At 47.3% G+C, this 11,931-nt stretch overlaps 2 protein-coding genes across 3 annotated transcripts in view; one reads left to right on the top strand and one right to left on the bottom strand.

The window, feature by feature from the left end:
* Nucleotides 1–1,179: 1,179 nt before the first annotated feature.
* The window catches only part of LOC117328241, a 101,267-nt gene continuing 90,515 nt past the window's right edge, over nt 1,180–11,931 (bottom strand). Inside the window, exons 4-6 of one of the 2 annotated variants that reach the window (XM_033885703.1) lie at nt 7,419–7,634; nt 5,661–5,768; nt 1,180–5,340 (exon numbers count right to left, since the gene is read on the bottom strand). In XM_033885703.1, the coding sequence (XP_033741594.1) occupies nt 4,463–5,340; nt 5,661–5,768; nt 7,419–7,634 (1,202 nt within the window). In that variant the 3' untranslated portion in view covers nt 1,180–4,462. The remainder of the gene's footprint in view (nt 5,341–5,660; nt 5,769–7,418; nt 7,635–11,931) is intronic. The other variant, XM_033885704.1, reaches the window with a different exon arrangement.
* On the top strand, nt 1,262–4,065 carry LOC117328502 (balbiani ring protein 2-like). The gene is made up of 2 exons (XM_033886038.1): nt 1,262–1,381; nt 3,382–4,065. The coding sequence occupies exons 1-2, from the start codon at nt 1,262–1,264 to the stop codon at nt 4,063–4,065; spliced, it is 804 nt and encodes a 267-aa protein (XP_033741929.1).

Here is an 11,931-nt window from a genome sequence, read left to right as displayed (position 1 = left end):
CATATCATAACATAATTCAGTCGCATCAGCCGTTACAACATAATCCGACCGCGTCAGGCGTCACAACATAATACGACCGCGTCAGGCGTCACATAATAATCCGACCGCGTCAGGCGTCACAACATAATCCGACCGCGTTAGGCGTCACAACATAATCCGACCGCGTCAGACGTCACAACATAATCCGATCGCGTCAGGCGTCACAACATAATCCGACCGCGTCCGACGTCACAACATAATCCGACCGCGTCAGGCGTCACAACATAATCCGACCGCGTCAGCCGTCACAACATAATCCGACCGCGTCAGACGTCACAACGTAATCTGGTCGCGTCTGGCGTCATAACATAATCCGACCGCGTCAGCCGTCACAACATAATCCGACCGCGTCAGACGTCACAATATAATCTGGCCGCGTCTGGCGTCACAACATAATCCGACTGCGTCAGACGTCACAATATAATCTGACCGCGTCAGGCGTCACAATATAATCCGACCGCGTCAGGCGTCACATAATAATCCGACCGCGTCAGGCGTCACAACATAATCCGACCGCGTCAGGCGTCACAATATAATCCGACCGCGTCAGACGTCACAACATAATCCGATCGCGTCAGGCGTCACAACATAATCCGACCGCGTCAGGCGTCACAATATAATCCGACCGCGTCAGGCGTCACATAATAATCCGACCGCGTCAGGCGTCACAACATAATCCGACCGCGTCAGGCGTCACAACATAATCCGACCGCGTCAGACGTCACAACATAATCCGATCGCGTCAGGCGTCACAACATAATCCGACCGCGTCAGACGTCGTCACTACATAATCCGACCGCGTCAGGCGTCACAACATAATCCGACCGCGTCAGACGTCACAATATAATCCGACCGCGTCAGACGTCACGACATAATAAGGCCGAATCAAAACGAAAGGTTCTGGTGTAACTGCGGCTGTCGTCTGTTGTTAGCATAGTCCAATGTAGGACCGAATACAGTCCTGTCATTTGTCACCAAAAGTCTCAGATTCCACACACTGAACGGGATTTCCTACGCAACCACCTTGCATAGCATGCACTAATCCCGTATAAAAGTTATCAACGTATAAAACAGACACCTTACGTTTATAACATGAGATATCAGATATCAGAGGCAACAGAAAATAAATAAAAAGATAGGTCTTGTTTTGTATTTGACATTTAATGGCATGTGGAGCATAAATATATCATAAGTACGTAGAGTAAACAAAAATAGAACGGTAATGACTGGTAACAGTCACATCAATGGCAGACATGTCTTGGAATTTTTCCCACAATGCACCATCTCCTCTCAATCATGGATTTCCGGAACAACAAAAATGATCCGACCAAAAATGACGCAAGTAAATGACGCAATGAAGATGAATTGTGATCTAAGCTCTTAAAGTAGTTACCAATAAAAAATACGACGATAAAAAATATAGTCCATGCAATCAAAATTCAGAAGGAAAAACATTGACATGATTCAATAAAATTGGACATCATGAAATACTGAAGCGTTTCATAACCAGAATAATCTGCAACATTTGTTAATGATTTAAGTGATTTAACTTCTGAAATCAATGGCACAGCCAATTTTAAACGAGAGGGAGATGTGATGATAAGGAGTACATGTATATAAAGACTTGCAAAAGTCTGGAATTTATACATCAATACAAATCGTTGAAAAAGGACAAAAACAAATCACAAATGAAATTGAGATCAAAAATCAAGTTTGAGACAACAAAACACGTTGTAACAACAAAATATTATCTGCGCATGACTGAAATCCATCAAAAGTCACACAAAGCACCATTCGTGTAGCAACTTGAAACTGGCGGGTCAAAGTTAAAGACCCTGACTTGAAACTGGCGGGTCAAAGTTAAAGACCCTGACTTTAAAAAAAATAAAGCTTCCGGGTCACAGTTTAAGGCCCTGACCTCTAGAGCTGGAATAAAGACACTTTGAAATCCATATAAACTGTACAAAGAAATCGCTATACAAAATCTACGTCATTGCTAGTCGGCTGGAGAGAAGACTCTCCCGTATGTACTCACAAACCCGCTACAAGACTGTTAAAATTATATGAAAATCGAGGGAACCTTTCTGGGAACAGAGGCAGGCCGTTTTACCCATTTTTGAGAAAAAGGTGTAAAATGGAGAAAAAGGCAAAACGGCAAGGAATGATATACCATTTGTAACCAAGACGAATATTTCCTTAAAATCAGTCGGATGGAGTAGTATTAGGACATTGGAAAGGAAGTCAATAGTGACGTTGATGACAGGTAAGGCTCGTATCATCAAACATTACCTGTATTTGATTGTGTCATTTTAAAGGTCGTTGTCTGCTTATAAGTCCACCAACAGTAGTCTAATTTCCCTCGTCCAAGGAATATCCTTTCGTCGCCGACATTTTATGATCGACATCGGATTTAACTAGCAGAATATTGTTAACTACAACTTTGTAAGATAAACATGTCATTGTGTTTAAAAAAACATTTTTGACAAAAAATACACTTCAAAAATAAAATATAAAAGGATAGATTCATACAATATTTCAATGTAAAGGACACCGTAACATGTCCTATCACAATACCGACCAAACAAGTGGTCCAAATACTGGCACTGCCCAATACATTGCGCTTAGTTTCTTGAAAATGAGTTACAATAATACTAATAGCTGGGTACATCCACATTCATTACTCCCGCACAAACAACCAACTCTCCAAATCTGTCCAAAAACCAAGCACTGATACACTTATCATATCTGTCTAAAAAGAACCAACTCTCGATATCTGTCTAAAAACCAAGCACTGATACACTTGTCATATCTGTCTAAAAACCAACCATTTATACACTTGTCATATCTGTCTAAACAACCAACTCTTAAAATCTGTCTAAAAACCAAGCACTGATACACTTGTCATATCTGTCTAAAAACCAACTCTCCAAATCTGTCCAAAAACCAAGCACTGATACACTTGTCATATCTGTCTAAAACCCAAGCACTGATACACTTGTCACATCTGTCTAAACAACCAACTCTCCAAATCTGTCTAAAACCCAAGCACTAATACACTTGTCACATCTGTCTAAACAACCAACTCTCCAAATCTGTCCAAAAACCAAGCACTGATACACTTGTCATATCTGTCTAAAAACCAACTCTCCAAATCTGTCTAAAACCCAAGCACTGATACACTTGTCACATCTGTCTAATAACAACCAACTCTCCAAATCTGTCTAAAACCCAAGCACTTATACACTTCCGATCGTCAAATCTGTTCAAAACTATAAATACTACGCATTATTACTCTTTAAATCATTACTACACTTGGCCAAACACTCGTCTCATCCAACCAAGAGCTTCCACTACACTCGACCGACCAAGAGCTTCCACTACACTCGGCTAACCAAGAGCTTCCACTACACTCGACCGACCAAGAGCTTCCACTACACTCGACCGACCAAGAGCTTCCACTACACTCGACCGACCAAGAGCTTCCGCCACACTCGACCGACCAAGAGCTTCCACAACACTCGACCGACCAAGAGCTTCCACTACACTCGACCGACCAAGAGCGTCCACTACACTCGACCGACCAAGAGCTTCCGCTACACTCGACCGACCAAGAGCGTCCACTACACTCGACCGACCAAGAGCTTCCACAACACTCGGCCAACCAAGAGCTTCCACAACACTCGACCGACCAAGAGCTTCCGCCACACTCGACCGACCAAGAGCTTCCACTACACTCGACCGACCAAGAGCTTCCGCTACACTCGACCGACCAAGAGCGTCCACTACACTCGACCGACCAAGAGCGTCCACTACACTCGACCGACCAAGAGCTTCCGCCACACTCGACCGACCAAGAGCTTCCGCCACACTCGACCGACCAAGAGCTTCCACAACACTCGGCCAACCAAGAGCTTCCACTACACTCGACCGACCAAGAGCTTCCACAACACTCGACCGACCAAAAAGCGGAAACTTCAGCTACACTCGGCCGATCAAGAACACCCATTGCTACATTCGCCACACTAAAACTTTAATCACAACTGAAATAGACGGTAACACTGCCGACTGCTACAGATTCTGTTACAACTCAAGTCAAAATAGATATCACTAGCAAACATCTCACCGTAAACGTTCTTTAATACATTCACAATTGAACTGAAGAATCAGTTATCAATCTTATCATGTCCCATCCTTTGCATCCTGACTGACCGTCGAATATCATGGCGCTGTAACCGATCAGTGGTCTAGGCCACTATTTTCGTTAACGAAAAATACTCCAGATTTCGCCAGAACAAGCACTACGTTTCCGTCCTTCTGTCGACAAATCACCTGGACGATGACTACCACAAGACTTAAACCTCAGATCATCATCGCAAGAATTGCGTGATTCTAAGGGAATTGGAAACCAGGACCGTTAGTGACTTCAGTACGGGCGCCAGACCGTGGAGTCTGGGTTTACGTTATCTGCAGCTGATCTAGGCGGTGATCTGTTGGTTTCGGAGACATGAACATCCATATGGTGTATACCATTCCTTGATGTTTCCATGCGCATGCGTTGTTCTTCTTGTTCGTCGCGCAGCACAGACCGTGGTGGTCCCTCTATTTGTAATCTGTTACTGGAGGGTGTGAGAGGTCGATCTACCCTCATTGGAATATCAGATGATCGTTGACCGAGTATCTCGTATGTTCGCACCTCCCCTGACGGCAGAAAGAGATTGGAAATTTGAGGGGGCGATGAATACAGGTGAGGGTAGAGAAAGCTGGTTGGTAGCACACTGGATGGGGACCCGGGCAGGTAAGATGGGGCCATAGTGGTGGCCGGGTTGATGCTGGCCAGTAGGTCCTGGGCCGTGATGATGGGATAGCTACTGTGGGAAACGGACAATGGCAAAGGGTTGATGTCCCGACTTTCTCGCAATATGGCGAAGTTGGAATTGGTGGATTGATATGGCTGAACACTGTGTGAATGTGTAAGTAAATGTCTACTGGTACTTTCGGTGAACCGAGTCTCCGATATTCGGTGTTCCTGTAACCGGACCTCAGGATAACGTGGCAACACTATCGGAAGTTGAGAATCCAGAGGCATGCGCGGTTCGGAATGACGCGGTTCCAATGCTGATATGTCTGGTCGCTGAGGGTCCGGTACGACTACAGGTAGGGGGCGCTCCTGCGAATGAGATGTGACCATTACGTCATGATGCGGTCCTGAACCCTTGTGAAGCGTTGGGAGCCTCGAGTCGGTGAGCAGAGTGTCTGTTATATGAGAGTCGATGGAGGGAGGGGGTGGTGTGATCTGGTGGCCTGAAAAACACAAAACATGTACGGTAAAGAGCAAAACTAGACGTAGGATTCATTTAGTTTGGTCATAATGGCGGTAAAGAGCAAAACTAGACGTAGGATTAATTTAGTTTGGTCATAATGGCGATAAAAAGCTAAACTAGACGTAGGATTCATTTAGTTTGGTCATAATGACAATCTACATCACAGTCTGATAAACCATTTTAGAAACAAACAAATCATGTAAATTCGTCGTAACGGCTGGACAACAGCATTGGTTTAAAATTTAAAAAAAAGTATAATAGTACATGTTGTAGTACAATAGGTATCACAATGGTACGTACCTGTGCCAGGGAGGGGTGGGGGCTGTGAGTAAGCGGGGGCGTGCGTCGTGATGACGGGGTAGGGATCGAATCCCGTACCCCAGGGACTGCTTCTCTTTCCAGATGGCTCTGTATAGGGAAATGAAAGAAATATTTTCAATATTGACCCTATGTGTTATAATTTAGCTGTGAAGAAACAGACTTTGTTTCAATGATTTCATGTTCATACAGGACTTGATTTCGACCAACGCTACAGGTATGGCTAATCTTACAAGATTCATTTCTCATCCAACTAAATGGTACAAAGATAATACATTAACATTATATAATATATATATATATATATAATATACAGTATTTACCAGGAATATGACCAGTTACCTAAATAGTACACTTTGCAGTAGTTAACGGGAATCTGACCAATTAACTTAAGTAAACTTTACTGTAGTCATCTCTGTTAGAGAATGAATAGATATCCGAGTTAAGACAAATTACACGAGTTAAGACTAGTAACCTGAATGTAAGCCTTATGTACAGTAGTTAAATGAGTTATGACTAGTTAGTCGACTTAGACTAGTTAACATAGAGCTAAACCTATAGTTACCTGAATGTAAGCCTTATGTACAGTAGTTAAATGAGTTATGACTAGTTAGTCGACTTAGACTAGTTAACATAGAGGTAAACCTATAGTTACCTGAATGTAGGCCTTATGTACAGTAGTTAAATGAGTTATGACTAGTTAGTCGACTTAGACTAGTTAACATAGAGGTAAACCTATAGTTACCTGAATGTAGGCCTTATGTACAGTAGTTAAATGAGTTATGACTAGTTAGTCGACTTAGACTAGTTAACATAGAGCTAAACCTATAGTTACCTGAATGTAAGCCTTATGTACAGTAGTTAAATGAGTTATGACTAGTTAGTCGACTTAAGACTAGTTAACATAGAGGTAAACCTATAGTTACCTGAATGTAAGCCTTATGTACAGTAGTTAAATGAGTTATGACTAGTTAGTCGACTTAGACTAGTTAACATAGAGCTAAACCTATAGTTACCTGAATGTAAGCCTTATGTACAGTAGTTAAATGAGTTATGACTAGTTAGTCGACTTAAGACTAGTTAACATAGAGGTAAACCTATAGTTACCTGAATGTAAGCCTTATGTACAGTAGTTAAATGAGTTATGACTAGTTAGTCGACTTAGACTAGTTAACATAGAGCTAAACCTATAGTTACCTGAATGTAAGCCTTATGTACAGTAGTTAAATGAGTTATGACTAGTTAGTCGACTTAGACTAGTTAACATAGAGGTAAACCTATAGTTACCTGAATGTAAGCCTTATGTACAGTAGTTAAATGAGTTATGACTAGTTAGTCGACTTAGACTAGTTAACATAGAGCTAAACCTATAGTTACCTGAATGTAAGCCTTATGTACAGTAGTTAAATGAGTTATGACTTAGTTAGTCGACTTAGACTAGTTAACATAGAGCTAAACCTATAGTTACCTGAATGTAAGCCTTATGTACAGTAGTTAAATGAGTTATGACTAGTTAGTCGACTTAGACTAGTTAACATAGAGGTAAACCTATAGTTACCTGAATGTAAGCCTTATGTACAGTAGTTAAATGAGTTATGACTAGTTAGTCGACTTAAGACTAGTTAACATAGAGCTAAACCTATAGTTACCTGAATGTAAGCCTTATGTACAGTAGTTAAATGAGTTATGACTAGTAAGTCGACTTAGGACTAGTTAACATAGAGCTAAACCTATAGTTACCTGAATGGTATCCGTTGGTTTCGGAGGATGGCTGGAGAACCCTGCTGGATGTGTCGGATATGTGGGAGCTGGGTCGACGGATCTGCCAGTCGGGAAGCGAGTGACTAAATCGACTGTTCTGAAGGGGGTCAAAGGGGCTGCGCTCTGGGAGGTCCAGGGGGCGGTGGATACGTCTGTCGTCTGTACGTAGCTCTGTGAAGACAAATTGTCGGTATTCTTGAGTACAAGAACACAAGAGAGTAAGTTGTTAGTATGGAAACGTAGGCGGACAGCAGTACAACACCATGACAACACCATGACAACACCATGACAACAAGAGGTACTAGAACGAGGGGAGACTCGAGCGGGGTATAAGTAGGGCGTGTTAGGCAGATAACGATACGTGGTCTGGAATAATATAGGTAAAGATTACTTCGTCATGCAATTTCTATTTATGTACATATTAACAAAGTGAATGCGTCATATACGACATAAAAAGTATGCAGTGTGCGTCAAGGCAGTCGACATGTTCGTGTGGAAGTTGTCCAAAAGGGGTAACCACATATTCTGTACTACTCCACCACCACTTCCGTCTTACTCCAGCCTCACCACACCACCATCCAACCTCATTTCACCACTCCAGCCCCACACCACCATCCAACCTCATTCCACCACTCCAGCCCCACACCACCATCCAACCTCATTCCACCACTCCAGCCCCACACCACCATCCAACCTCATTCCACCACTCCAGCCCCACACCACCATCCAACCTCATTCCACCACTCCAGCCCTACACCACCATCCAACCTCATTCCACCACTCCAGCCCCACACCACCATCCAACCTCATTCCACCACTCCAGCCCCACACCACCATCCAACCTCATTCCACCACTCCAGCCCTACACCACCATCCAACCTCATTCCACCACTCCAGCCCCACACCACCATCCAACCTCATTCCACCACTCCAGCATCACACCAATACCACCAGACCTCAACCCACCACTCCAGCCCCACACCACCATCCAACCTCATTCCACCACTCCAGCCCTACACCACCATCCAACCTCATTCCACCACTCCAGCCTCACACCACCATCCAACCTCATTCCACCACTCCAGCCTCACACCACCATCCAACCTCATTCCACCACTTCAGCCTCACACCACCATCCAACCTCATTCCACCACTCCAGCCTCACACCACCATCCAACCTCATTCCACCACTCCAGCCCTACACCACCATCCAACCTCATTCCACCACTCCAGCCCCACACCACCATCCAACCTCATTCCACCACTTCAGCCTCACACCACCATCCAACCTCATTCCACCACTCCAGCCCCACACCACCATCCAACCTCATTCCACCACTTCAGCCTCACACCACTATCCCCCGGCCCCGCCCTACCACTCCGGCCTCACTACCACTCCAGCCTCACCCCACTATCCCCCGGCCTCGTCCCACCACTCCGGCCCCGCCCCACTACCAACCGGCCTCGCCCCACCACTCCAGCCTCACCCCACTACCAACCGGCCTTGCCCCACCACTCCAGCCTCACCCCACTACCAACCGGCCTCGCCCCACCACTCCAGCCTAGCCACACTTCCACCCAGCTTTATCCCACTATCACCCACACCACACGCCAACCCTAAATGGTTCGAAAATGAAACAATAAACAATATTAGAATCTCGTGTTTACGACATTTGTATCATTTCAGTAATATTTAAATGTCGACATGAGCTCGAGGCCAGGTCGCGATCGAGTCTGTCTACTACATTTGCGGTGTAGGTAGATTTCTAGGAAATGTTTACGTCTACCGGAGTGTAGAAAGGTGTCTTCTCTATATCTTGTGGGGAAAAGGATTAGAGACATATCGCTTAGGTGAGAAGCCGGTTGTGGGAGAACATTGGAGACATCCAGACCCGGAGCTGGTTAGGGGGAGACCATGGATCATGGTTGGAAGCAGACCAGAGGTTCTCTCGTTAGGACGGGGGGTTTGGGTGGGAAGGATGTGGTGTACTTTCACGTGTCTCAACTAAAATGGTAGCTCATTGTTCTGTTGATATGGCTTAATTTATTTCACAAAAGTTTGGGGGGGGGGGGGGGGGGGGGGGGGGGGGGGGGGGGGGGGGGGGGGGGGTTCCAGTGTACGTTCGATGACAAGACATGATGATGGATGTCCTCAACCCGGAACACACAAACCAGGCACCTTCCGTGACGTCACTATACCTGCAGGTAATCACGTCGTGTGTGCCCGATAGGTTATTGTATACTTCACACCAGTCGTAAACAAGCAGTATGTATGTATCGTTACCGGCATGACGACATCAGTAGTAAGCTAGGTGTGATTAATACAGGCGCTTAATTGTACAATTGATGGAGACTGTGTCTTGTGTCTTCATCAAGACGCATATGTGTTGTATAGGGAGGACAAGTCCTTGTGCACGCGCACTGGAGACCAGAATATGTAAATACATCAACGCACAAATTAACATCTACAAGTAATCGCCTTGAGGATTGATGTCAATCATTCCACTTCCGGAAGCTCGCGTCCATATCGTCAGTATTTTATTATTAGCATGTATCTGAGCTGTGTTGTTTACCGTCCTCTTACTAAAAATCTAGCAGCTCCTAAAATATTAGCCACTTGCTGTCTCCCTTGTAATGTGCCGATTCCCTCCAGCCACACCTGTAAGGTGCCGACCCCCGTGAAGTGCCCCCCCCCCCCCCCCCCACTGTAAAGTGCTGACTTCTCCTCCCTGTAAGGTGCCGACCCCCGTGAAGTGCCCCCCCCCCCCCACTGTAAAGTGCTGACTTCTCCTCCCTGTAAGGTGCCGACCCCCGTGAAGTGCCCCCCCCCCCCCCCCACTGTAAAGTGCTGACTTCTCCATCCTGTAAGGTGCCGACCCCCGTGAAGTGCCCCCCCCCCCCCCCCACTGTAAAGTGCTGACTTCTCCTCCCTGTAAGGTGCCGACCCCCGTAAAGTGCCCCCCCCCCCACTGTAAAGTGCTGACTTCTCCTCCCTGTAAGGTGCCGCCCCCCGTGAAGTGCCCCCCCCCCCCCACTGTAAAGTGCTGACTTCTCCATCCTGTAAGGTGCCGACCCCCGTGAAGTGCCCCCCCCCCCACTGTAAAGTGCTGACTTCTCCTCCCTGTAAGGTGCCGACCCCCGTAAAGTGCCCCCCCCCCCCCACTGTAAAGTGCTGACTTCTCCTCCCTGTAAGGTGCCGACCCCCGTGAAGTGCCCCCCCCCCCACTGTAAAGTGCTGACTTCTCCTCCCTGTGAGGTGCCGACCCCCGTGAAGTGCCCCCCCCCCCCCCCACTGTAAAGTGCTGACTTCTCCTCCCTGTAAGGTGCCGACCCCCGTGAAGTGCCCCCCCCCCCTACTGTAAAGTGCTGACTTCTCCTCCCTGTAAGGTGCCGACCCCCGTGAAGTGCCCCCCCCCCCTACTGTAAAGTGCTGACTTCTCCTCCCTGTAAGGTGCCGACCCCCGTGAAGTGCCCCCCCCCCCCACTGTAAAGTGCTGACTTCTCCTCCCGGTAAGGTGCCGACCCCCGTGAAGTGCCCCCCCCCCCCCCCCCTGTAAAGTGCTGACTTCTCCTCCCTGTAAGGTGCCGACCCCCGTAAAGTGCCCCCCCCCCCCCCCACTGTAAAGTGCTGACTTCTCCTCCCTGTAAGGTGCCGACCCCCGTGAAGTGCCCCCCCCCCCCACTGTAAAGTGCTGACTTCTCCTCCCTGTAAGGTGCCGACCCCCGTGAAGTGCCCCCCCCCCCCCCCCCACTGTAAAGTGCTGACTTCTCCTCCCTGTAAGGTGCCGACCCCCGTAAAGTGCCCCCCCCCCACTGTAAAGTGCTGACTTCTCCTCCCTGTAAGGTGCCGACCCCCGTGAAGTGCCCCCCCCCCCCCCCCACTGTAAAGTGCTGACTTCCCCCCCCTGTAAGGTGCCGACCCCCGTAAAGTGCCCCCCCCCCCCCCACTGTAAAGTGCTGACTTCTCCTCCCTGTAAGGTGCCGACCCCCGTGAAGTGCCCCCCCCCCCCACTGTAAAGTGCTGACTTCTCCTCCCTGTAAGGTGCCGACCCCCGTGAAGTGCCCCCCCCCCACTATAAAGTGCTGACTTCTCCTCCCTGTAAGGTGTCGACCCCGTGAAGTCCCCCCCCCCCCCCCCCCCCCCCCCCCCCCCACTGTAAGGTGCTGACTCATCAGTCGACCCCTCCCCACAGTCACATGCTGACCCACTCCCTCAAGTGACATGATGGTTTGCGATGATGACACCCTCCATATTTTCTTCGTTGTCCCTCCTAACCATGTACAGTACCACTCTTTAACCACTTTCTAACCACTCTCTAACCACTTTCTAACCACTCTCTAACCACTTTCTAACCACTCTCTAACCACTCTCTAACCACTTTCTAACCACTCTCTAACCGCACCTGAGGCTGACCACCTAATTACCCCTGGATTGTGTTCAGGTTTGTAACCAGCATGTAACAGTTTAACAGCAAATATCCATCCGTATCAT

Source organism: Pecten maximus, chromosome 5, assembly GCF_902652985.1.
Source record: "Pecten maximus chromosome 5, xPecMax1.1, whole genome shotgun sequence".
NCBI classification, from domain to species: Eukaryota; Metazoa; Mollusca; class Bivalvia; order Pectinida; family Pectinidae; genus Pecten; species Pecten maximus.
Note: the sequence above shows the minus strand (reverse complement) of the source record. Positions and strands in the feature narration are given on the sequence as shown.

Bases quoted from the DNA above. Each gene is read 5' to 3' on its own strand.
- LOC117328502 (XM_033886038.1), top strand. From the start codon at position 1,262: ATGACTGGTAACAGTCACATCAATGGCAGACATGTCTTGGAATTTTTC. The intron at 1,382-3,381 runs GTAAATGACGCA...CATCCAACCAAG, and splicing joins TCCGACCAAAAATGACGCAA to AGCTTCCACTACACTCGACC.